Genomic DNA, 26,772 nt, shown 5'->3' on the forward strand with positions numbered 1-26,772 from the left:
TTCTGATGCAAGATTACTGCATGCACACAAATGACAAGTGAAGGTGGACATTTGTCTGTCATTTACTCCAGAGTGTGCAGCATGGGTTCTACTCAAATGAATCAGTAGAGCATTCCATGTCTTGAATGTACATGGACAATCTGAATATGTACAAGTGTATCTCTGACTTCGACCATAATGTCTGTGCTGCAGTCTGTGATGTTTTAGTAATTTAGACCTTGCAGAAACTGCAAGTCCACAAATTGTACATTTCCACATTTCTGAAAAAGGAAAGAAACAGACACACACTAAATAAACATTATGTCAAGGGAGATTGAAACTAACTAAAGTGGCAAAACATGTTCACAGCTAATACTCAGTGAAATTAAAATACTATCATTGTGCCGAGCCGTGGGTTGTAACAAAGTTTGCAAAATTATTACAGCTTTTTATACATCCTAAAAAGGCAATACAGAGCTTCACTTACCTTTGCCAAAACGTTGTTCTCAATAAAGTTGTGGCAGTCCTTCATTACACCTGCTTCATTTCAGTGATGAACTGGAAAAACCATCATGAAAAACATACTGTCATAAAAAAAGAATATCAGAAAAAATGCCTAAATGTGCATCTACGACAGGCGAATGTGGCATTATTTGTACTTTCTTCAGAGCTTCAGCCAATTTTACTGAGATTTTGTGCGTTTGCTACATTAAGCCACATTAAACATTTTAGAATGTCCCTCATAAGTAATTTCATGACTTCGACTGAAAACCATTTTGAATTCCACCAGCAAACAGATACACTCTAAAAAACGCTGGGTTATTTTTTTCTAGGCTAGAGCTATTAGCTAGGTGTTGTTGAGCTTGTTTTAGCGGTTACTGTACCTCAGTTTGCAACCGGCTAACTTAGTCTACATTTACTAGTCTAGCCAGCGAAGTACATTTTAACTATACAGAAGAACCACACGAAATAAACGTAGCTTACTGTACTGTAAACTATTTGTTTTAAGGAGTTTTTATTTGAACCTGCTGCTTTTTGACTGTTTACCGTAGCTCTACAAGTAAGTAGTCTAGCTAGCTTAGCTAACAACTGGCTGTTCGTTCGTGAAGGCGCCAAAGTGGATGGTGATACAAATAGAAAAAGTAGTCTACAGTACATTAAACAGAAAATAAAACTGTTTCAAACAACGTTATGTTTTCTCCGTGTTTGTATAATAATTGTACAAATAATTAAGTGTTATACACGACAGAGAATCATGCGTTTTCCACAGCACAAATAAACTCGCATCTTTCAATCACATGAAATCGTCAATCAATGCCGTAATAAACACATTAAACACAATACTTGATAGTTAAACAACAGTAAACGCATCCCAGAACAGGCTTTCCGAAACACTAAAAGAAATTAAAGAATTTGCCTTCAGATTACATTTATAATCCACTTTACTTACCTGGCTGGTACTTAGCTCTGACGCCGCCATGCACCTCGTCACCTTCTCCTTCGTTAGCGCCGTCTTCATCCAATACGTTGGAAATCGTCACATCCGGTTTTTTGAATCGCGCAAACCACTTACGTTAGTTTAACGCTTGATAATGAAGTATAGTGGAACATTACACAACTTAAGTTTATTAAACGCAATACAATAGTGTTTTGATGGGAAAATAAATATATGTGTTATTTTAACAAAAAACATTTGGGTAGAACGAACAGTGGCCAAAAACAATTTTTTTGAGTGTATAAGCCTACAAACAAAGATCCTTTAGAACCCTCCTATAATGTAGCTTATGTAACAGTGTTGCTACCAAAGATTCTAGAGCGCTCTTTAGTTCCTACTAAATTGTAACATGGCGTGCCTTTGCACTTGCCCATTTATCTAGTATTGCATCAAATGAAATACTTCGTGCCACACTGTTTTCTATTGAAATGACTGCTAATTGGGTTAAGCGATCATTACTCATGTTGGAACGAAGGTATGTCTTTATCAGGTTTAGCTTGCTGAACGATCTCTCCGCAGAGGCAACTGTCATAGGCATTGTTAGGAAAACTCTCAGGGCTACCGTTAGATTTGGAAAAAACAAATCAAGGTTCTCCTATAGGAGGACATTCAATTTATCCAGAGCCTTTTCATGACCCCTAAGTAGACGGCTTGCTGGGTAAATTTCCTGAATGATATCCCTTGAAACATCATTGGTAGCCAGGGCATATCTTGTCACTGATTCCCAACTCAGCTTTTGTCATGTGTTCCATTTTAAAGATGAACTTAAACTTTTCGGACATTAGCTGAAGATTGCTAAATCTGTCAGACAACTCCTGAATTACTGTGTCAACAATTACATTGAAAACCATGCACCTAAAATGGGTCTCGGGTTCCTGCTCATAATGGCCAGTGCTGGAATCATCACCATGAAATCTCTTTTGCTTTCTGAAATGTCTCTCTCTAAACTCAGGGGAAGCATCCATCTCAATGGCTATTTGGCGTGCAATGTCAAGGGATTTTTGAAAGCCCTCCACTCTATACTTAAGCAAGAATTCTTTAAGAGAATCTATCATTCTAATGGCAGTGTCCATTGAGATGTTCACTGCTTGCATTGCCTTGCTGACATAGGTGATCTCTGACAATAGATCATACCAAACCAAGAGGCACATGAGAAACTCCATGCTGACAATCTCGCCAGACAGTGACTTTGCTTCTGAGACAGTTTTGCCATCTTTTCCCACTTACTCAAGCTTTTCCAAAGCATCAAGAATCCCCCCTAACTGGAAACGTACAGCTTTGACAGAGTCTAGTTTTGCCTCCCACCTGGTATCACTCAGAGGCTTCAGTGTAATGTCCAAATGTCCACAAATTATTTTAAAATATCCCACCTCTTCACTAAGGCCGAAAACATGGTGTACAGTCTTTGGAGAGTGCCAAAAAAGGTTAGACACACTCTGTTTGATGACGCAGCATCGCATAACAGGAGGTTCAGACTGTGGCTACAGCAGGGGATGAATAGTGCCTCTGGACACTTCTGCTGCACCAATGCTTGCACACCCTTGTGTATACCCCTCATATTTGAGCCATTGTCATAGCTCTGCCCCCTACAGTTAGCCAACTCCAAACCCAGATTATCCAGCACCCCAGTCAGTGTATCTGTGAGGCCTTTACCAGTTGTGTCCTTCACGACTGTGAAGCCAACAAAAGACTCATTGATGGTGGCATTCTTGTTGTCGTCTGTATGAACATACCGGATTATTACTGAGGCCTGCTCCTGCTTTGAAATGTCAGGTGTGCAATCCAACTCCACTGCAAAGTACTTGGAGGCTTTGACCTGGGCACACATTTTAACAAGTACACACGCTGAAATTGAATCTAAAAATTAATTTTGAATGCACCAGGAAAGATATCCTGTGGTTTCTTTAGAGGCTACCTTTCTGAGATGCTCTGCTAGTGTGACATATCGTGCTATGACCTCAAGGACACCCAGGAAATTTCCATTTTTAGGATCTCCTAACTTAGCATTCTTCCCCCTCAGTGGCAATTTCCTTTCTGCAAGGAAGAGTATGCAGTCGAACACTCTCATTAACACACTTCTCCAGTGTGCCTTTTCAGCATCTATGGCTCTTTGCAATGTTCTGTCAATGGTTTTACCAAGGCGTAAGCGGGATGCTAATTCGTTCCACAACAGATAAGCATTTATGTGATAACCACTGGTTTCATGGTGCTGCAGCGTTTTTGAAAGACACTGCCAGTTATTGTACCCCACCACAAAGCGTGTGTCAACAACTCTAGCTCCACCAAAAAGCTTACATACAAAACAATAAACTTTATTCGTACTTTTGGAGTACAGTAACCAATCCCGCTGCACTTTTTCTCCATTGGACATTGAACGAAAACAGTATGCTTTGGAAAAACACCTTCTACTCTTGTCTGATCTTGGATACGGCCCATCAGGACATTTCTGTGGGCCATTCTCAACCATACACTGCCTAAACGAGTCCTCAATCTGGTGTGGTGGTGGCCAGTCAGATGGATCTTCTGAGTAAGGCCTTGTCTCAGCCCTCTCCTCTTCACCTCTCTGTTCCACATTCTCTTCCACCTCATCTTCACCTATCTGTTCCACATTCTCCCCCAATTCCTCCTCAGTGGTGAGTGGCTTTCCATCTCTGTCTGCACTATTGTACCCCCAAACGGGACACAGTGAATAGGTTGGTCAACAGAACTTCAAACCATACTGGACATTTAGTTTTGTGTGGTCTAACTAACAGAACTCCTACCTGATGTCATCACTGGCCTCATCTCTACTTGCCATCGCCGACATCATGTCTGTCTCATTCACTTGCCTGTGTTCTTCTCCACTAACACACATTGTCAAAAAAAACATTATGTAATAGATTTTCCATATGAGTTTTTCCATATTAATAATATTAAGAAATTAATCTGTTGGTATCAAGTGGCTCCCCCTACACTTCCACCTAATGTTAGACCTACCTGTTGTCCTCCCCTGTCTTTCCTGATCCACCATCCTCACACCTGAATGAAATGAACTCACTGTTAAATATAGCAGCCTACATTCATTTCTTAAATCAGCCTAGTGATAGCATCAGATAAGACAACTATTATGCAGTAAGGTTGTGCTGCTGTTTTAAAAAGTACAAATATGGAGAGCCACTTAGCACAGACAGAAAGAGAGATATGTGACCCTGTAATTACAGCTTCCATGTCACCCAACAGATGTAGCTAACGCTATAGCCTGTATGTCTGACAGCACAGCTAATATGAACAGCTAATGGTAAAACTGAATATATTATTGATTCCATGGTAAACCAGAGTTTTTGCACAAGTTATGTTTTCCAGCTTCTTGTCATTTATTGTGCAGGCTACCTTATATTTACCAGTTGTTATTTTATCTTAATAAAATTGAGATATGTCATGCATGGGATTGGTACCATAGGGTTTAACCAAAATCGAAATCTTGCTATCATAAACATTGGTTTGCATTAAGATAGCCGTAAACCCCACTTCAGCTGCTAGTGTTAGAAAACACTAGCGTTAGCTAATCTGAGAACAGTCTGTTAACATGAATATTTGCAAGCCTCCAAGTTTGGTATCTAGCTTGATGCATGATGGTAAACCAGAGTTATTGCATTAGTTATGTTTTCCAGATTCTTGTCATTTATTGTACACGATGCTACTTTTTATTTTCCAGTTTTCAGCTCAGCAACCTCGTTTTTGCATATTCTAAACTAGCCTTAAACCCCAATTTGGCTGCTACATTCCCAGTGTTAGCAAACGCTAGCTGTTAACATGAATATTTGCAAGCCTTCAAGCACAGACGTGACACTTAAAATCCTACCTTTTGGCTTTCACCATCCACGTATTCAATTGCTGTTGCATCCCTCGACATGTCATCTCCCTTTCCCTCTTTCTTTTTCTATTTTTAGCCCCCGACAGCTTTTTTGCTTTATCCATCTTCGCTCAGCGCTCAAGGCGCCCCCTCTCCCTCTTCTATTTCAAAATTCTATGACGGAGTCTTATGAGATAGGGCGCCTACTCTAGCCTGTTAGTACTCTAAAATGTTATATAACATTGAGGAAATGCAGAAACGCACAACAGAAGCTAAATATTGAAACATTTTTTTATTTTTTTTTGTTTACATTTATTATTTTTCACCATCGCTTTGGCGCCCCCATGGAGCTGCGCCCCTATGCGCCGCATATAGCGCATATCCACTTTTTGCGCCCCTGTCTATAACCTACGAATATTAGTGATTTCTGATGTCTTTTTAAGCGTTTGAATAAAACGCCATTTGTCTCAGCTGCTTGTGTGACTTCGACACTTCGACAGGTGATCACTTGGTTTTTGCCCATTTGAAGCCACGCTCGACACGTTTGTGTCGGTACAAATTGTTTTGAAAGATTGAGCACATTCTGAGATTGAAAAAACCTTTATTGTTTGTACTCCTTCTGAAATTCATAGTTAGTTACAAATTGGCACATTGTAACCGTTGATATCATGTCAGGTGCAGGGGCAGAGAGTGATGGTAGAGAGAAGGTGAGGGGTGACTACACCCCCTCTTTAGTAAAGGTTCTTCTGCACGTAGGAAGTGATGTACTTGACAGCCAGCATGGTCTCCTCACAGGTGGGAGTAATCTGAGACACAGGTAGCAGGAAGCCGTAACGGCCAGTGTCACGCAGCTCAAAGGTAAAGGAATACTTCACTCCCAGGTCATAGGCCCAGTCATCTGAACCTCCAGCAGCAGGATCTTCGAACAGAGACAGTAGGGCATGGCATTTCAGAAAATACTGTCAGACTCAGACTTATTCAAATGATTGTGCCAGAACAGGTCTGCAGGACTACACAGACTCTTTATGGAAATGTTTTGCTCTTACTATATTGTTTATAGGAATGTTTAGTTCACATTGGATTGAAAGTTATTTATTTGCGCTACGAAAGGAACAGGACCAAGAATATATTGTAGCCTACCCATTCTTGTACTTGTTACAAACTTGAAACTTGAACATATTTCATATCATGAACTTCATATAACATTGCATACTATATACTGTATAATGACTCAAAAATAGTGTTGCTGCTTACAGCATACAGTACTATCTACTCTGTTAAAGGATTCATGATGTGCTTGTAAACTGTCTGAATCCAGGGTAGAAAATGTTGACACTCACAGATGGTGGCAGCACCAGGGCCACTGGTGTAGCGGGTACCATGTAAACTACGCAGGGCCTCGGAGGCTCCCTCAGCCACGCTCATCTAGAGGGGGAGAGAGAGAGAGGTAGAGAGAGAGAGGTAGAGAGAGAGAGAGAGAGAGAGAGAGAGAGGTTTGGAAATGACTCATAAGTGAAAGAGATTCTTGACTAAGGAGTAACCACATAATTTAAAAAGAGTTTTCATTCTGTTTAGAAAAAGTGAAACATATATTATAATCGACAGATGGGGACCATTTTTACCAATAAAATAAGCATATTGTGTCCAAGAGCACAAAGGGTATGCTGAATGGGTGTTACGATCATGGTGGGGTCCTTGGAAAATGTTCACCTCTGTAAGGGGTCCCTGGCCCCAAAAAGTTTAAGAACCCCTGCTCTAGGGTTTCTTAGATTTCTTCAAAATATGTCACAGTTCTTTTAAACACCATTAACATTAGCAACAATAGACAGTGTACGAGGTGCCTTTAAATGTCAACAAACATTTACAGTATAGTCTACATTGTTAGTTTGACTACAGGAAGTCAGATGTTACATTTGTCTACGGGCAAGAGGGCAATTGTAACTGTATGTGGGGGCTACTGAGTACCTATACTATCTACTATTACTACCTAAACTATAGCTGTACTCATTGTTTCATCAGCCAGTTTGTTGTTTTGTATTCTGATGGTCATGCATGATAAGCATATGCCAGAATGTATATGTGTGCCTTTACATCAATTATATTTAATTGTTTATTAAGAAAAAATAAATCTACATGACGCTCTTATCCAGAGCGACTTACAGTAAGTACAGGGACATTCCCCATGAGTCAAGTAGGGTGAAGTGCCTTGCCCAAGGACACAACGTCATTTGACACAGCCAGGAATCAAACCAGAGACCTTCTGATTACTAGCCCGATTCTCTAACCGCTCAGCCACCTGACTCCCTGAATCAAGAAATAAAAGGCCTTTGTCATTACCTGTTATTAAATTTTTTCAAGTTTACCTTGATCAGTGACTTAAATAAAGGCTTGAACCTGCATTCATAAATATGTCTCAGAATGTAGATCATTAAAAGGAATGCACATATCATTATCAAGGTAGAGGGAGCACTTCAATTAGAATATGTTAAGGATCGGTGAACTTTCTTTCCTGTGTGTTTTATGATTGTATGTATGGTTACGTTTGCCCTCTGTTACTTTGCCTCCCCAGTTTCCCTCAAAGTTCATGACGCGAGGTTACTGACCAGCTCGCTGTGGTGCTCGGCCAGCTGGAAGGTGTAGGAGTATGGGAAGAGCAGCAGTTGAGAGTAGGAGTGGATTGTGAGATAGGCCTTGATGATGGACTTGTTTTTGCGGATGAAATCAGCCACGTTCTTGACCTCAATCTCAGACTCGGGCTTGGAGCCGCAGAAGGTATCGCTGCAGGGGTTGCTGGACGCTCCAGTAGCTAATTTGACATTTTATGTGAGACCTTAAATTAAAGATCTTGGGTAATCTAAAAAAGTGATCTGAGCATAATCCAGAAAATATGGAAAAACAAAATTATTGGACTGATTTAAAGAAAAACATAATTTTTGTTGTCAGGAGTCATTGGTTCATGTTACATGCTTTGACAGTTATTTGTAAAGTACCTACTTTTGTGTCTTAGACATAGAGTTTTGACGAATGAGTTTTTTCTCTCTACTTACTACACCAGCCAGCGTTCCAGTTCCTGTTGGGGTCAGCGCCATAACAGCTGGATCCAGATGACCTGGAGCGGGTCTTCCTCCACATCCTGTCCTGTTGGTTCAAACACACACATCTTCTCAATAAAAACTAACGACAAAGATGAGTCTGAGAATTAGTAAAAAATTTGGATTCCAGGTTTTCAGCGATTCTATAAAATCAAACATTGGGACAGTTTCTGTTCAGAAACTACCACTTTCTGAACAGACAGACTGCAGTCTGTCTCTACCTTCTCAACACTCCACTTGTAGATAAAATGTAGATAATGTAATAGAAACATACTCTCTTGTGAGTGTAGTCATATCCATCAATGTTGAATACGGGAAGAACAAAGACATCCATCTGGTTGAGCAGGCTCGTCATTTGAGTGTCACTGCCATAGGTGGACAAAGCCTGCAAATCACAGGAAAATTTGAATACTTACCTGACACTTTGTTCAACTGTTAAAATCATTTAATCTATAGTTTGTATTATACTCGTACAAATCTCACCTCCTTAACAAACCATTGGCAGAAAGCAGGGGAAATCCATTCCCTCGCGTGGATACCACAGTCAAGGAAGATAGAGGGCTTGCTGGAGCTGGACTTTTTACCAATCTGGTTTGGGGGAGATTCATTGTTTGTTGATTGTTGTTGGTGCATCCTATATTATATATTCTTTTATTTTATCTCACTAGATAAAATATGCATTGAACTCCACACAATATAGTTTCCTTTGTGAGCATGTTTTTTTGCAGTCTCAAAAATCATGTAGATCAATTTGAATAAATGCAGAATGCTGAAACCTGAGCAACTTGTAATGGTTACCTTAAGGAGGGTCATGGGACGTCCCTCGTAGCTGTTTCCGATCACCTGCTTACTAACCAGGTCAGGATTGGAAGAGGAGATGGAGGAAATCCAAGCCTCAACCTGAATAACCAAGCAAGGAGAATTACATATCAAAAAGGGACAGTGGATGTTAGAGAGAAAGCAATGAGAAATAGCATGGCATGTGGTTGTGTTTCTTACATCGTCCAAGGTATTATATTTGGTGTAACTATGGCTCCTGGGAGAAATGTCCTTATTATCCATCTGGGCATCAATGGTGGCCTGCAGATCCTCAATCATGACCCTGAGAGCACGCATGGGGCATCCCGATCACTTTAGCCTGACTGAACTATTATAACATCATTATTTGTTATTTCCTTGAGAATTACAATACTAATGTAGTTGATGAATAGTTAAAAGAAGAGATAATTGTATAAAATGTTCACATGACAAAGTCATGTGAGTTCTTCATTAAATGGGAAGTATGTTTATATTATTATCAAGATATATGTAAGTAAATGAATAAGCCATACTCGTGCTCCATGCCACTCTGCTGCAGCATGGTGAACACCATGTCAGTGTGAGCAGCAGGGACATGGATGTCCACATTGATGTCAATGGTCACCAACTCAACACTTTCGGGCCTCCAGAAATCAACCTGCAGATGGCGCCACACACAAAGACTTAAACAGCAAAACTGTTTTCAAACACTAATTATCAGCTACTGGTAGTGAAATACATATCTGAGGGAAACTTCAAATTAGTGTACGTTTTTGACAGTAAAAAATGTTAAAATATTAGCGGATGAAGCTTTTCAGTCAGAGACCCTTACTACATTTTTGTGAATCGGGTAACACATGGCTTGGGAAGAGGTGCCACCTGATGGCACACTTACACAGACACGGGTGAATATGGAACAAATTACTATAATGACCAGGGAAAGCCAGTCCAATTCCATCACCTCTAATGAACAATTTGAAGTCCTGTAGAGGTTGAGAATTGCACCTCTGAGCTAAGCGCAGACTGAATAGACAAGGTCTCATACCTCTATACTGCTGGCCAGCTCCTTAATGAGAATCACATGTTCGTCAAGCACAGGCTTCAGACGGAAGACTTTTTCCCTGGTGAGGGAAAAACAAAGACAAAATCTCCCTAATTTCGTATTGCTGTATTATCAGTATTAGAATATGTAGAATATTTTAGATAAGACAAAATCACCAATTTAACATTAACCAACCATTTAACATAATTTTTCATTATATATGTTTTGGATATAATGTGTCAAGTTGAAGCTACTTATTAAGTAAGGACTAATTGAAGCAAAGATTATTTTCTTACCCATAGAAGCGAGTCACGTCAGCCAAGGCAACGGCCACCAAGCCTAAAAGCAGAAGGACCTTCATGGTGTCTGTGTGACAGACCTTACCAATGGACTGCTCTTATAACCCTTTGACTCTCTCCTTCTCCACCAATCCAATGATTGTGGTCTACATGTTACGTTTAGCAGTGTTATCAGTGTCCCAAGTGATATCTACACCTGTTAAATTTAGGTGTTTCACAACTTTTGTTGTTTTTTATTTGTGTAGCTTTTAATAATAATGAACATTAATATAGTGCTTGGGTGTATCTTCAGTCTTAGTCACAGGTCTCTGGGTCTAATCTTACACTCACTACCTCTGACAATAAGTTAGTCAGATTCTCTGTGACCCAATGATGCAGGAAATGGATGATAAGCACACATGATACACAGTAATGACATTACTAAACTAAGCATATGTATTTTGGTATTTTATATTTTTATTTATTTATGCTCATATTTTATTTCAAACATTAACTGTACATGTAATAGGAATAGGTTTTAAAACACCATATTGACAAACGGACACAGAAAATTGTCAAGTGTTTGCGTTACATGCTGTCTAGGCCTTGAACCTATCTTTATGCCGGTTCAAATATTTACAGTGTTCCATATATCAAACTAGGGAAAAGTATGTGCACCCTCATATAATTAGCAGTATTTTCAATCACACTTTGTTACCATTTGTTTAATTACTATGTAACAAAAATCAATACCTGCAACAATGTATGAATTACATAGTTATGTAACTCTGTTGCTATAAAGCTGAGCTCCACAAGTTATGTGGGGGTATGTGTAAGCAAAAAGTCAAAAAGTAAGTTGCCCTTTTGCCACATTTCCACCCATACCTTGTAACACCTTTCAAATCAACTTTTTACTCATAATAACCTTTACAGCTGTAATTAGATACATTTTATCATAATTAAATGTCATGAAATTCACTGCCCTTCAGTTCATTAGTAAATACGATTTATTTAAGGTCAACTCTGACCATTTTTTCTAATTAATTACAAAGACATTTTCCACAATGCAATAATGATATCACAAGCAGCAAAACATATAGACAGTTGGTGTTGGGACAATCAAACTTCATTTGTCATTGGGATTATGTGGAGTGCATTATTTTCACAGACACAACACAGAAAAATGTGCCTTTACATACATCACACTTCTACAGAAGACAAGTCAAACAAGGTATCCTCTAACAAGTTGGTTTGGTAGGTAAAATAAGCCATAATAATCATCTAAATATTTGAGTATCCTTAAAATAACTCAAATATTGAATATTTCTCCCAGGCAGTATGTTCCAGGTTGTTTACATGCAAGTTCCAGGTTGTTTATAAATACAGACAGAAATGACATTGAACTGTATTGAGTCAAGTACTATAATGTCATGTAGGACGTCTGGACTGAGACTGCCAAAGTTATGTATTTCCGTCAATTACTTTCTGTTAAAACATAAACTCAAGAAATGTACAGCTAGTTTCTTCCAGTGCTTGGTCATACATTTGGGGCTTTAAAAATGACAGTGTCTCCTCTCTATGATTCTCTGAAAACAAACATAGATGAGCAGAATGAAAAAGGACAGCTGACACTCTCCCTGAACTTTCTTATTTCACATTTGCCATATTGGTCTTATTGGTCTTGGCTGTGAGGTTTAGTGTCTCAGAAGCATGGTAAGAGAGGACACTCATCTTGGACGTGATGCTGGGGTGGGCTCCGGTGGTGGGTTCGGTGCAGCGCAGCAAACGTAACAAACTCTTCCGGAAGTTGTTCCCCACAAAGCTGTAGAGGATGGGGTTGACGCAGCTGTTCAAGTAGGCTACACAGATGGTGAAGGGCATGGCTGTGTCGATGATGTCTAGTGTGGTGCAGTTCTCCAGCACCTTCAGCTGGGCCAGGACATCCATAAAGTGGAACACTTGATGGGGAGCCCAGCACAGGAAGAAAGCTAGCACCGCCGCCGCTAGCATCCGCAACACTTCGTCATCTCGTGAGCGCGTGCTCCTCTGGATGCTCCTTGCCCCACGCAGTGCTCGTCCAATCAGGCAGTAGCAGGTAATGATGATGATGAAGGGGATAAGGAAGCCCAGCAGGCTCTTCATCAGGCTGATGGCCAATAGGAGGTGGCTGAGTCCTTGTGAGGCAGTGGGGCCGTTTGGGAGACGCCGGCCACACGCCGTAGTGTTGGAGATCTGAATGATGTCACGGGTCAAAGCCGTGGGAACACTGAGCAGGAAGGCAAAGAGCCAGATCAGCACACAGGTAATACGGGCATAGACTACTGTACGGTGTTGACGAGAGCCCACTGGGTGTACGATGGCGAGGTAGCGGTCAATACTGAGGGCAGTGAGGAAGAAAATACTAGTGTAGAGATTAAATATGACCAAGCCAGCACTAGCCTGACACAGGAAGCCTCCGAAGGGCCAGTGGTAGCCTGTGGCAGTAAAGGTGGCCCACATAGGCAGTGTCATGAGGAAAGTGAGGTCAGATATTGCCAGGTTGAGTACAAAAACATTAGCAACAGTCTTCAACTTCATGTAGCGGTAGATAACTGCCACCACCATGCTGTTTCCCACAACGCCAATGACGAAGTTACAGCCGTAGACAACAGGGATGAGGGTGAAGATAAAATTATGCCTCCCGGACATGCTGCAGTTCAACTGAATGTCTTCCATCGCTCCCCATGTTATGTTCTCCATTTTCCCTTTTTGTTTTTTACTGGTCTTGGGATGCTCAAATGGGTTGGTGGGCCCCGTCAAAAGGATGCGTCTAGGTGTCTATTACTGGGCCTTGGAGCGAGGGGGCCTCTGTGGCAACTCCTATAAAAGATACACACAAAAAAGTGTCACAGACAGTCTAGTGGAAGGGCAGTCATTACCACAGACATGGCCCATAAACGCTAATCTACATGAGCGGCCATGAAAGCGCTCTACCCTACACCAGCTCATTAAAGACCTGCACATTAAGCTCGTCTCAAAGCTTTATGTTTTTTCAATAAAACAAGAAGCCATCAAAAAACAGATGTTGTATGTTATTCAATATTCCATAAACGCTCCTTTTGAAACATTATTACACAGACAGTCTGGATTTTAAGACATCTCTTGGCTAATGAAAGGCAACAGTTAAAGTGTACAATGTTCATCGAATGGCCCGTCCATCTGGAAGGACAATCGGTACCCGGAAGGAGTGTATTTATGTTGTGTGTTACAACCTGTGTTAATGAAGACTGCATGCCAAAGTGTGTGCTCTGGATAACAACTCCATTAAACACCGAGATACCATGGTCGGGGATGTAGTGTAGAGAGAAGGAGGGAGGGTAGAAAAAAAGAGAGAGAGCTAGAGAGAGCTAGAGTTGCTTGAGTTACTGTGAAGACATGTCACGTTTCAAAGCACACTCTGTGCCGAAATACCCAGCATGGGAATATCTAATCAGCACACACCTAAACAAACAGGACAGCAGGTTACCAGCTCTGTGGAAACTTCTCTGTGACAAAGTCAAACCTGTGCTCTGTGGAAAATTTGCCAGAGGCTTTGTTATTAAGTTCAGAACGTAAAATGGAGATAAAAATTAATTCAATCCCTTCCTTGAAAGTGTTTATTTTTAATGGCAGAGCTTGAAATGTGCATCATTAGCGTGTGATGATGTAGTAATGGGTAAAAGCTTGAGGAATGCTATAACTCTGCTACTAAAAGGTCTAAACCACTTATATTTGAATGAAAGTATCTTACTTAACTGAGAAGAAATAGAAAATGCTGACTTTTTTATGATAGGGCGTGATTTAATATTTGAAAACAACATTAAAACAAATCCTCAAATGCCTTAGATTTCTAAACATTGTATGCAATACAGCTGTATTGTGTGAACTATTGAGACACCATTGAGATGATGTCTACAGTACATGCCACAAAATCACATTGTAAACTTATTTTTATAATTCTATTGTCTTTCTCTGAAATACATACATATTGACAACTAAGTTGAAGGTTAATAAGTTATAACTTCATATAGAAAGTAAAATTCACAAGTAGTGACATACATTTGGGGTTTTCAACTTTTCTTTTTGCCATTTTATTTGTATATGTAATTAAAGCTCCTTTAAATATATTATCTATACATCAAGCTTCTTACATTTTCTCTTGCTTTACGGTGGTTGCAATCTTTAGAAAACAGTCCTGCATAAAAGCAAGAAACAATATCAGTTACAGATGTGGGTTTTGTTGTGAACAGAGGATGTCAGAGTGCCAAGGGCAACAGAATAATAAAATATCTGTGAGAGCCCTATACAGACCCAGCGTGATAAAGCACAGACACAGATGTCACCACTTTTCAGAATGTTTCGTTAATTCGTTAATGATTAATTAATGGTTAATGAACAGTAAATGACTGTAAGTGCATGACAGTGCATTCATGCATTTCAGTTTCATATTAAGTATGAGAACTGTTAAAATAATACAATATAAAAAAATGATATTCAACATTTTTAAATTCTGCACTCATTCTAGAGTAAAGTACTTAGAAATTCACAGGTTGTAAAACATTCAGAAAGGTCAACACAGGAACTGGCTGTGGTCACATCCACTGTATTTCCATGAGCAACAAATGACAAAACATTTGATGCAGGACTGATCTTATGTTCCCTAAAGTAGTTGGTTTTTATACTGTATAGATACAAGAAACAGTGGCTATCCTACTATATGCTAGGGAAAGCTGGTAATAAACGCAGCTGACCAAAGACAGGAAGCCACTCAAAAGCAGCAGATGACTTTGTGTCACCCTTGCCCAATGAGCCGAGGTTGGGAAGGCACATTACAGAACGGTGGTCGTAAAGCCTAGGTGACCGCAGACAGGAAGGCAAACAACCACTTGACAGTGCTTGTCAGCCCTCCCACACAGCCTTACCATAAGGGAGTATTAGGAGCAAGAGAGAAACAAGGATAGAAAGAGTAAATTATACAAAAAGGACATAAGTCCCTAACTCCACAAAAGCCTCAACAAGACTATCAACTTGTCTTCTGAAATCCCATTCTCAAAATATATTGAAGGTCTTTACTAAGCTAAACTAACAGGTTCCCATCAGCAGAACTAGTCTTCTCAGAGCTTCTGAAGTCTCTGCCATTAGCACCACCCTCTGGTAGACTGTAGAGTAGAGCAGCTAAATTGTGCACCTAATGAAGTGAATGATTCATATCCCATTGTATACATTTCATCTTGCTTAAACACTGACAAAGTACCTCAGCAGTGTCCCTCTGTAAACCTACAACCATTATGCTTTCCCTTTTTCTCAAATTTTCCCCTACTTTTGAACATCGACAATATTGATGACTTATAGCTCAATTGGATAGCTCATTTGTCTGAGAGAAACTCTGCCAGAATTATATTGGTATGACAATATGTATTTCTGTTTAGAGAACAAAGCTTATGTAACTTGTGACAAAAATGTTTTCGCCTAGAAAGTGCACTGTTATTTCAGGCCACCTTACATTAATCTATCAGCATTAGCAGCATGTTGGCTATTTGTCTTTATATTTATACGAAATTATCTGTATCACCATTACCATACCGTAATCTTCATACTCCCCCCCACTGTCCCTTAAGGGGATTAATTTATTCATGAGGGAAGATTGTCAAGAAATGCATGAGTTCACCAAGAAGTGAACCCTTGTCATTTTGGAGATCTGGGATTCTGCCATGTCTTCTTCCATGTATGTAACTGTATACAATTCTTTCCCCCTGGTAATATAGTTCACATACTGCAGGATGTTCCCATTCATAGACACACAGCAGGATTATTTCTTCAGGAAACACCCTCCCTGACCATGCAAGACATTCACATGACCTCCATACCAACAGGTGGCGTAAAAGAAACAAAACAAAGAAAACAAATATGCTAGTTTTTTTTACATGAAACATATGCAGGAAATTCTGCCATGAATTTATTTAACTTAAGATGATCTGACCTGTTATTACTTGAGTACAAGTGACAGCTTAGCATTTTTGTTTAAAGCTAAACACAGTACATCTAAACTTCAAGAACAAAAAAGCATGTACATAAAAATTATTTCATTCATGAAGCCAAATATATACATACAATATCATATAGTAGCGCATAGAATACTTAAACAAAAGTCAGTTCTTACCTGTGGTTATGATTCAGAAGGCAGAAACTATGTTGGAATAGGAGGGAGTGAGAGGACAGAGACCACCTCAGTGTGCCAGTGATGACTGCCCCTGATACGGCTGTGCTGGGGGAGTAAGATGAGCAGTGATACTTGCTGACACACAAACCCAGCACTCACCCACAAAAACAAACAAACACACACACACACACACACACACACACACACACACACACACACACACAATAGAAACAGTTGTAAACAGACGCATACACAGGACATGCGTCTGACCGCCCCCCTGCCAACCCCCATCCCATACTGGTCAAACAACCAGCCCTCCCCTCTATCATTCTCTATTCCTCAACCCCCCCCCCCCCACCCTTCTCTCTCTGGTAGTGGACTGGGGTGTGGTAACTTCCTTGTCCTAAACCTTCCTCTTGACTGTGAGAAAAATAACCAGGCTCATATTCAAACAAGCTGAAACACTTTTTATAGCTATGCCTTTGTCATGTTCTTGGCTTGGATGGGGCTGACAGTGGAAGCTGAAGGGGATTTATTACATATGTGCGCTTGCCACCTCTTCCCAACACTAAACTTCTCACAGTGTTCAATTTTACCAACTAGTACTTACTGATAATACGTTTTAATATTATTTAAACAGAAGTGTTAACACAGGAAACATTTTCATTAAAATGCACACGAGGGAGGCTAGTGTCAGATAATTTTCAGTGGAAAGATTATTCTTCCATGAGCCACAATTAAGTCAAGAAGAATTCAGTCAATGCTGTAATTCAATCAGACCAGTATGATTAAAGTTATTGGATCTAAAAAAGAAAGGAACCAAAATCAATTCAATCTGACCGTGCTTGATAAAAAATGTAATTGTCCTCATTGCTAACGCTAAACTATTTTTCTATTTAATCTTGATAGGGACAGATTACAACAGAAAATATTCAGACTAACACTGCTTATCTGATCCACCTTTGAATTAGATGATGACAGATGAGACTGACAGACTGTCGTCCCTTGAACTCCGTTCGCTTTCAGTGTCCACAATGTCCACAGCCAAGAGAGATCCGTCACCTGACACCCAAAGCAAGTGAGAAAAGAAAATGAAAAAATAACCAGAGCACTAAGTGGACAGCCAAGTTTGTTAGGTTTTGCCCCAGTTGGGTGTGATGTTTCATTGAAGGACTGTCACTTTTTACAAAGCCCTGGTCACATCCACCTAGCTTGGAGACTGCAGAGGTCAACCCAGGTTGTATATCACTGGTGCTGAGTCACTATCTTGGTTCCAACATGTACATTCCTTTCCATGTCCGCCCTAACACATACCCCCTTTTGATCATCACCAAAAGGAGAGTGCAGAGAAAGGAGGGCATCAGATACAAAAAGGGATTGTAACAAGGATGCCATTCACACCTCTGGACAGAGTTCTTGACATGGTTTACTAAATACTTCAGTTACCTTAAAAAGATTGTTTGGACCAGCCTACTAAGGTGTTTGCCCCTCGACAATCTTTTTAACTTCACCAACAATACATACCGACAATCTAAAATACCAATGAAGGTGAAAAAAACTCAATCTGCATCAGATCTATCCGTTTCCTTAAAAACAAACCTCATAATGGATACAGGATGTTATTTCCATACCCAATACAAAGACGTTGATTTATTCTGGAGCTTTCCACAAACATGGAACCAAAACAAATGTCCTGGTTTCCAATCGAGTGCTGTGAGAAAGAAATGTTTTGGGATAAAATGTTGTCCTGTGATAATCACATTTTGATGAACCTCTAAGCCAGGGCCAGCACATTGCATTAATGCACTAGCTTACTTGTCACTAAAACGTCATCCGTTGCCGGTTGCACATTGCATTAATGCACTAGCTTACTAGTCACTAAAACATCATCCATTGCTGGTTCGATTCCCGGCCGTGCCAAATGACGTTGTGTCCAAGGCAAGGCACTTCACCCTACTTGCCTCGGGGAGAATGTCCCTGTACTTACTGTAAGTCGCTCTGGATAAGAGCGTCTGCTAAATGACTAAATGTAAATCCATCCAGGAAGAAATTAATCACAGATTGTTGATCTTATCTCAGCTAATGATGCTACCATTTGTAGCATGAGACTTGGTAAATGATTACTGTGTAAGCTTTTCATTAAATGGACTTGATAGCTTTATGGCATAAACGTTAGTGTTGGTTCCATGCTATCCAACATGGTGACTACTAGGTTTAGACAGGTGTGGTTCACTCTCAAGTTGTTAGAGATTCACCCTAAACAACAGTACAACACTTGCATTCTGTTTTCATATGTATTCAGGTGACATCTCTTTTGTAATTGTGCATTTTAACTTAAAGGCAGGGCGGGTAATGTTGTTGAGAAGCCTTTTTGTCATATTTGCTGAAATAAACTCACATCCTGATAGCAACCACTACATCTAAAGGTTAGACAGTAAAATTAAATCAATCCGGTATCTGTGGGCATTGCAGGATTCTAATAAACATGACCAATCATCAAGGTCGGACCGGCATTAATGATTGGATGGCATTTGGACCAAATGCAATGATTGGACAGGCTACTTACATTTAGTCATTTTTTTTTTTTTTTTACTTGTCTGTCTGTCTACCTTCCTACCGGCAATAGTCAGGCAACGTGTTCATGTGTTTTGGAGGAGTGGCTTTTAAGGGAGGGGGTGGGATATTTTGTATGAATCCTTCCAAATTTTAGCTAAATTTGCTAGGTTCGCAAAACTTACCTATCCTGCCTTTAATTATGCTTTTTTTATCAGGACTTTCTCACCCCTTGAAAATGGTGCCACCACAAACAAACTCACTCTTATACATAGTCCTGTATTAGCACTAGCACAACAAGATGATCATACTTAATAATGTCCATCACAATAGAGCACTTCGTAGAAAAGCTGAGAGGTACTGTAGAGCTAATAGCACTAACTTTACATACAGACTTAAAATGTTAGCAAAACCATCCACCTGGTTGGTAAAGATGATACTGTTAAGCTTGGGGAGGGATTAGCAGTGCTGGGTTTATTGGTAAGTAGAGAAAAGGGAAAGAGGGGTATGTTGAACACCTATCTTGTAATATTTGATAGCACATTTATAAATCCAAGCCTGTTTCAGTGTTTGAATCTGTCATGATCAAAACAAATGATCATTAACAAAGGACAGTTTTGCTGTACCCCAATTACCCAGACATATAGTTAATTCTATAATACACCAGAAGGACCTTTAACTTCTGAACTAGAGGCATATCTGAATCTAGAATATTCATGCTTTATTATTAATTAAATGAACATCAATAATCAACTATCTTACGCGAAGTCATAGAAGAAAGCTTTTCACTCTCCTCTCATTTGTATCAACATACCTACCTACACAGTTCCCTCACCAATTGTAAAAGTCTTAACCTTATAGAACATCATATATCAGCCTGATAATGGTCCATGGGGGAGTCCTGTACTATGACTTTGACTGGGCTTTTATTTTCTCTGTGTGCTGGTAAGTGTCAAGGACATCATCCCTCTGGCGTAATCAAGGCTCTGAAAATATTTCTTGTATCCCTCACACACAGAATGAGAGACAATGTTTGTTGCTTAACTGTTGTTGCATTAGGGACTCAAGTTTTGCAAGGCTTTTGTAAAAAAAACTATTTTTTCGAAGGGAACATGTTGATCCATTGGTAGATAACATTCTAATAATCATGGATCATGGTTTTCATCCCATTTCACAGGCTTTACCATGCTAAGAGTTTTCAAAGATTCTCTATTCTTTGATCATGGTGTATATTAGAACTGCAATAACTTACAGTAAAGTGAGGCTATGGGGCAATGTTGGCAGAGCAAAGTAGGAAGTGAGCAGGAAGAGGCGGGGGAGAGGAAAGGGGTTTGACCTTTCCTAATGGACCATACTCTTGAACGTCAAGGAAACCGTTGACCTCAAGGGCATAGAACTTTGCAACCACCACATTCCCGTTAATCAGGGTGAATGAACTGATATGTCTAAGTCAACAAATCTTTTACACAAAGAGGAAATGCTGCCCGGTTTTAGAGATAAGCGCTGGGAAGGACACAAGCAACGTCTGAGTGTCACATTGTTTAGGTTTGGGCTCCCCCAAGGTTGGACCTAAGATTCACATAAAAGGAGGGATGGAAACAAATTTGAATGGCTGTGAGGGATGTAGGTTATATGTTCCCTAGTGTAATCTGAGGTCTCAGTGTTGGATTTGTGTAACGTATCAGGTTTTTAACATTAACAGTATTTGATACTGAAATAATGAAATGAGACTGCTTCATAAAATATTGAAATATTTAATAAACTAGATCACTTCTAGATTAGAGTAGTTTTCTACTAGAGTAGTTTGGGCTTCTCTACTCTTTCATTATGCCCAGGGAACAACTTAAAGAACAGATCAAATTTGATGATGGGTTAAAGTTAATGTTGCCTGCAAGGCACAGGCCATGATGTTTTTTTTTTTCAAGGGTGTCTGTTGTTTTTAAGTGTGCTTAATAACATTTTTCCGTTATTGGTAAACAAACCTTTAAAGGGGTAAATCTGATCAAAGCTTTCAGAAACAGAGTAATTTGTTTTTGCTTTATATGTATTGAATATTATATTGTTATTAGTTATTGTGAAATCCATCACACTCTGTGAGTGTGTGTGTGTGTGTTTGTGTTGGATTATCAGACAGGCCTGGAACCTGTTCTTCTCTTGGTCCCTGCCAGACTCTACCTGTGTAAACAGCATATGGAAAGCATTGAGCTTTCTCTCTGACCCATTACCATCTCACTTTTAAAGACAATCCAATCACCTCCCAAACATTCTTAACAACAGCAGATATTAGTACATTGTTTTTAAGGGAATTTAATAACTATTTAATAAAGAAAGAAAAACAGGTCGACAGACTGACAGACACACGCACACACAAACATGCGTGAATACACGCATAACCCTTGTCTCAACCCCTTAGTATTGGTTCCTTAGGAAATTCTGACTCAACAGCCCAGGGCCTCCTTCTCCAGAACCATCTAAACACACTGCGCCATATTCTCGAAGGAAAAAAGTTGAGTCGTGCCATGCTTCCGTTGTTTTGTAATTTCCTCTGTGATAACAAACAAATCGGTGTCTCTTTCACAGATATTTTTAAGTGTCGATGGAGCTGGCTACCTTCTGGGTCTCTCTGGTCGCAAATAAACAAGAGTTCATGCTGCTATGAGTTTTGAAAATGAACTGTTGAGCCAATAAATGCATCAAAAATAGCGACATTATTTGCTCTGGTTTCACATACGATCAGACAACAGAGATCAACAGTGTTGAATGCTCCCTACACGTGTTATCACCGCTTGATAAATAAACATTTCTTCTTCAAATAAACTTTAACAAGAGCATTCATTTGGCATAAGGGGATCAAGTATCTTCACACTTCTCAGAAAGAAGTCACAACTATGAAAATACATTGAATATAATGTCTGGGTAGACACTAAGAATGATTGTCTTAGTCAGATAGAGATAGTTCAATGCACACTATAGTTTAGTGTAGGCCTATATGGGAACACTGAAACAATATGAACAGTGTCTATTTGGTCCCTTTGGATACATTTCCTTCAAACAACAACACAATACTGTCAATTTTCAACATATTTTTTTCTGGGTTGTTCGAGTCTACTTAACCCTTGTGCTGCCTTCGGGTCACATGACCCAAAGGTTCATAACGAACCATCGTTGTGTTTACCCAATTTTACCCAATACAAAAACAAATGAAAATAATTTTATTTTAACCTTCCCAATGTGGAGGGTCTGATACAGCCCGACGGTTAAAAGAAAATGCTTCACTTTGTTTTTGTATGCAGTAAAGTTGTCGCAATACAACGGTGGGTAACAATGACTGATGGGTCAGAATGACCCGAAGAGAACACCTGGGTTAACTTAGTACTGAAGTGTTCATGGGAACGTTGGCGCTTATGCCTTTTGTTATTGTTTAGCAATGTTTTCCTTTGAAATCTAATCTCCTGTGGATTATTGAGAACACAACTCAATGTATTTGAAAACTATGAGGTCTGGGAGGAGAATGGTGCGCTTGTCTAAACCTTGGGCCTCTCAAAGACTTAGTGCAAACAGTAAGTTTCCATAAACCTGAAAACCAAAGCCACTTTATCTTCCCTCACTTTTGTTACTGACATCCGTTGCCTCGTCATGATGTTCCCTAGTTCTTTCCTCCTGTTCAAGGGCTATGAGTTCATTTCATCCCTGCAGGCCGTCAGGCTACTTTCCAAATCTCTTAAAAAGCATAGTTTCCTTCTTTTTTTTTTCAACATTTCCAAATAAGTTATATTCAGACAGTATAAACATACTTTATACTGCAACAGTCCGCAATCAGTGCTAAGTTAGATTTGAATTTACAGGACTAAACAACTCGACATTACACTAGCATAGAAGAGGTACTACAAACTACACTATTGTACAATACAGAACTGCACTGAACACAACACTGCATATAATTTGCATTATTAATTCATATAATTATTTATTTATTAAATAGGATAGTGTTGTGTAGTGAAATCCTTTAAATCCTTTCCAGTTGATACTGAGCTTAGGGGATAGTGGAAAGTTAACATTCGAAGAGGGAAGTTAACCGTCATAAATTGGTCCAGGGTGTGTGGCGGGCATGACCTATGGAAGATTTGATCGAAACTCTGAGTGGACTTCATTGTCTAGGAGGCCTTGCCTGTCTGGTTCGAGTTAAATAAAAAGCTTTCGCAAACGGCATGGCAGTCATCAATTTGTCAAAAAGTTATTTTGAGTGTAATGCAGGATTCTAACTCATAGTTTATTAAAATGTTGTCTATCTGAAAATATAATAGCCTAAGTATCAGTTTAAATTAATAATTAGCCAATGATTTGTGAATGTATCATTATGTTATTACTTTACCTGGTGAGAAAAATGACTATTAACAAATGATTAAGTACCGTCTCTGAGGTTATGGTTATTGGGTATAGAGAATGTGAAGTTGACGTCACGCTGGAGGTCAACGGACATACAACATACATCAGTGGCGTCTTGATCAGCACATTTAGAGGCATCAAACATTTCCAGGGAGGGCCCCTCTGTACTGATTCGAATGAGGTAATCGGTGGTGGATTGGTTCAAACCTTGTTTTTACAGTCAATGGTTCAAACTAATCGTTAATGGAAAATGTAGTTTTTATGTTGTATTCGCAACGGTCGGCGCTCTTGGTTTTCAGCATGCCCTGCGGCAGACAGAAGGGGACTTAGTTGGGGGTTTAATTTTGTTCACGGAAGCAATGTTTAAGTTTCTATTGTTGAACTCTTGTGTTTATTTTGATATGTGTAGTGTTGGATGTTAGTTTGCTTAGTTCGATTGTTCACACTGAGGGTGAAGGTTAGCTAGCTAGATCGCTAGTCAATGTATCGTTAATGAATTAATAAATGTATCGTTATCCATCTTTTGCATAAGCAAAAGATGGCTCAGAATCAGAATGGGTTTTATTCGCCATGAAAGTTTGCACAGACATGGAATTTGCTTTGGCAGGAAGGTGCATACATTAAACATATAGGAATCTTAAATTTAAATATGAGGACTAACTATACTAAGGGTGCATAACTAGCAATACTAAGTGGAATTAGAATTAAAGTAAAATATACAATAGAATATCAAATAAAATATAAGTTGCCATAATTTACAATATTAAAAAAAATATATACAAATAATACAAATATTTACAAAAATTACAAATGGTACAAGATACATTTATTAATTCACGCCCATTAATCCCTTAACCAAATTAGATGTGCTTAAAGCTTATGTTGTCATGAGTATCTGGCAGTTTTCTTTTCAGATATAAAATTGGTGATTGGATGGCGGAGATATTAAGGCAAGAGCTATGGGAATTTAAGTTCCCATATTTGGAATGGCCGGCTGGAAAAGGCGTGTACCTGCAAAGATGTCGGCGACTTCCAAACATGCAACACGGCGTGATGTATCGTTAACCTACAGTGACGTAACTTCGCATTCTCTATTGATTCTTGACAGGCCACACACAATCCACACTTTAGTTCTGTGGAACAGTTCCAAAGTGACTACTAAGTCAGAGAGCAGATGACAGAGGGGTAAATGGTGCTGCACGCAAACATCAGAGAACAAAAATCGGAATGACAGGCAGCCGAAATAGCGTCATCTGTCCGCTTGTTCTCAGTGTTCCCTTTCAACGCTGTAGTTCCCAGACAGCTCATCTGGCAGTCCTACAGTGTATTGTGGTAATTGGGTGATTCTCATGAAACCAACTGAAGACAATCACAGCAAATGTAAACAAATACATTTTAATATTTAAGCAACTGTCAAACCTTCTCTCTCAGAACAACCTGCTTGACCCCAACCAATCGGGCTTCAAGACTGGCCACTCCACAGAAACTGCCCTCCTCTCAGTCACCACTGCCCTCCAGTCTTACAGTCTACACCCTCTACAACATCCGGAAGATCAGGAGATGCCTGTCTGAGCATTCCACCCTGCTGCTAGTCCAAGCACTTATCCTCTCAAAGTTGGACTACTGCAACTCGCTGCTCGCCGGTCTCCCAGCATGCACAACCAGAGGATTCAAAACGCAGCGGCCCGCCTGGTCTTCAACCTACCCAGACGCTCCCATGTTACCCCACTCCTCATCTCCCTTCACTGGCTACCCATCACTGCCCGTATCAGAATCAAGACACTGGTACTGACCTTCCGAGCGGTGAACGGGACTGCACCCGACTACATCAAGTCTCTCCTCCAGTCTTACACCCCCACCCTCCACCTACGGTCTTCTTCTGACAAACGTCTGGTGGTCCCACCGCTCAAGAGCGCCTGGTCTCAAAAAGTGCAAGAGTGTACCTGTAGAAAAAACAATCAACAGTAAAATATTTCACAGTGAGTACAAGAATTTGAAACCGTTACAACTAACCAACAAGAGCAACAAGTCTCTCAATCCGAGTCATTGTGATCCTGGAGGAAACTAACATCAGGTCCAGCCAAGCATTCCTAATTGCCGTTGTACTCCCGGAACAAGTGCGTCTTGAGCCTTTTCTTGAAGGTGGGGAGACAGTCAGTGTCCCTGATGGAGGTGGGGAGTTGATTCCACAATTGGGGGGCCAGACAGGAGAAGAGCTTGTGTTGGGACCGGGCGCTCTTGAGCGGTGGGACCACCAGACGGTTGTCAGAAGAAGACCGTAGGTGGCGGGGGGTGGTGTAAGGCTGGAGGAGAACTTGTTCAACTACATGCTCTTATGGTTCTTCCCTTTGGCACTTGTTTGTTTTTTTCACAATGTATGCTCATGTTTTGGCTACCCGCAATGATAGGGGCTATCTCGTTGTTATGATCAGTGACCTATGAACTTTTGTAAAGCTCTCTCTTGGAAGTTGCTTTGGATAAAAGCGTCTGCTAAATGAATAAATGTAAATCCACAGTTTTTACTACACGACTCACTTAGTCATAATTTAAAAAAATATTCTTTTAAATATTTATTTGAACACGTCAGGACAAACAAATTGCATTTCGCTTTCTTAAACAAAATAAATATTCTATAAATACGTATAAAAACATTTACAGTCTATAGTAGAATATATATAGAATCAGATATTAGCATCCAATAATAATTTATATTAATTATATAGTTACTGTATATTATTTATATTACAGGCCAAAACTGTGTGTCCGTGTACACAGATTTCATCACTGTAACGTTTGTCAATAAAGTTTTGATTACCCCAAAAGTAGGGCTGCACCAATACAATTTTTTAAGGACCGAGTACGAGTACCGATATCTTTGGTATCGGGGGTATTTTTACGAATACAAGTATTTGAGCTTGGTATCGGGCCCGATACCCATCGGTGCATCCCTACCCAAAGGTTCCACAGGGAGGAGGACATTCAAGACGGCTACAAGGTAAGAATATGCATCATCTATATTTACATTTAGTAGACGCTCTTATCCAAAGCGACGTACAGGGACATTCCCCCCGAGGCAAGTAGGGTGAAGTGCCTTGCCCAAGGACACAACGTCATTTTGCACAGCCGGGAATTGAACTGG

At 39.9% G+C, this 26,772-nt stretch overlaps 2 protein-coding genes across 3 annotated transcripts; both read right to left on the reverse strand.

Annotated features, from left to right (window-relative positions):
* Window positions 1-5,889: 5,889 nt before the first annotated feature.
* On the reverse strand, window positions 5,890-10,599 carry cpb1 (carboxypeptidase B1 (tissue)). 2 transcript variants are annotated; one of them, XM_067251257.1, is made up of 11 exons: window positions 10,535-10,599; window positions 10,242-10,317; window positions 9,730-9,854; window positions 9,398-9,500; window positions 9,197-9,298; window positions 8,882-8,986; window positions 8,673-8,783; window positions 8,354-8,444; window positions 7,910-8,112; window positions 6,647-6,731; window positions 5,890-6,225 (listed from the first exon to the last, which is right to left on the reverse strand). In XM_067251257.1, exons 1-11 carry the CDS (start codon window positions 10,597-10,599, stop codon window positions 6,038-6,040), a joined length of 1,254 nt encoding a protein of 417 aa, XP_067107358.1. In that variant the 3' UTR covers window positions 5,890-6,037. The 2 variants fall into 2 exon arrangements, with proteins under 2 accessions (XP_067107358.1, XP_067107356.1); XM_067251255.1 differs by lacking the exon at window positions 10,535-10,599 and having other exon boundaries at window positions 10,242-10,312.
* Window positions 10,600-11,012: 413 nt separating this feature from the next.
* On the reverse strand, window positions 11,013-16,795 carry agtr1b (angiotensin II receptor, type 1b). Its single transcript, XM_067251903.1, has 2 exons — window positions 16,695-16,795; window positions 11,013-13,375 (listed from the first exon to the last, which is right to left on the reverse strand). Exon 2 carries the CDS (start codon window positions 13,253-13,255, stop codon window positions 12,164-12,166), a length of 1,092 nt encoding a protein of 363 aa, XP_067108004.1. The 5' UTR covers window positions 13,256-13,375; window positions 16,695-16,795; the 3' UTR covers window positions 11,013-12,163.
* Between the last annotated feature and the right edge of the window lie 9,977 nt (window positions 16,796-26,772).

Source organism: Osmerus mordax, chromosome 15 (assembly GCF_038355195.1).
Source record: "Osmerus mordax isolate fOsmMor3 chromosome 15, fOsmMor3.pri, whole genome shotgun sequence".
NCBI classification, from domain to species: Eukaryota; Metazoa; Chordata; class Actinopteri; order Osmeriformes; family Osmeridae; genus Osmerus; species Osmerus mordax.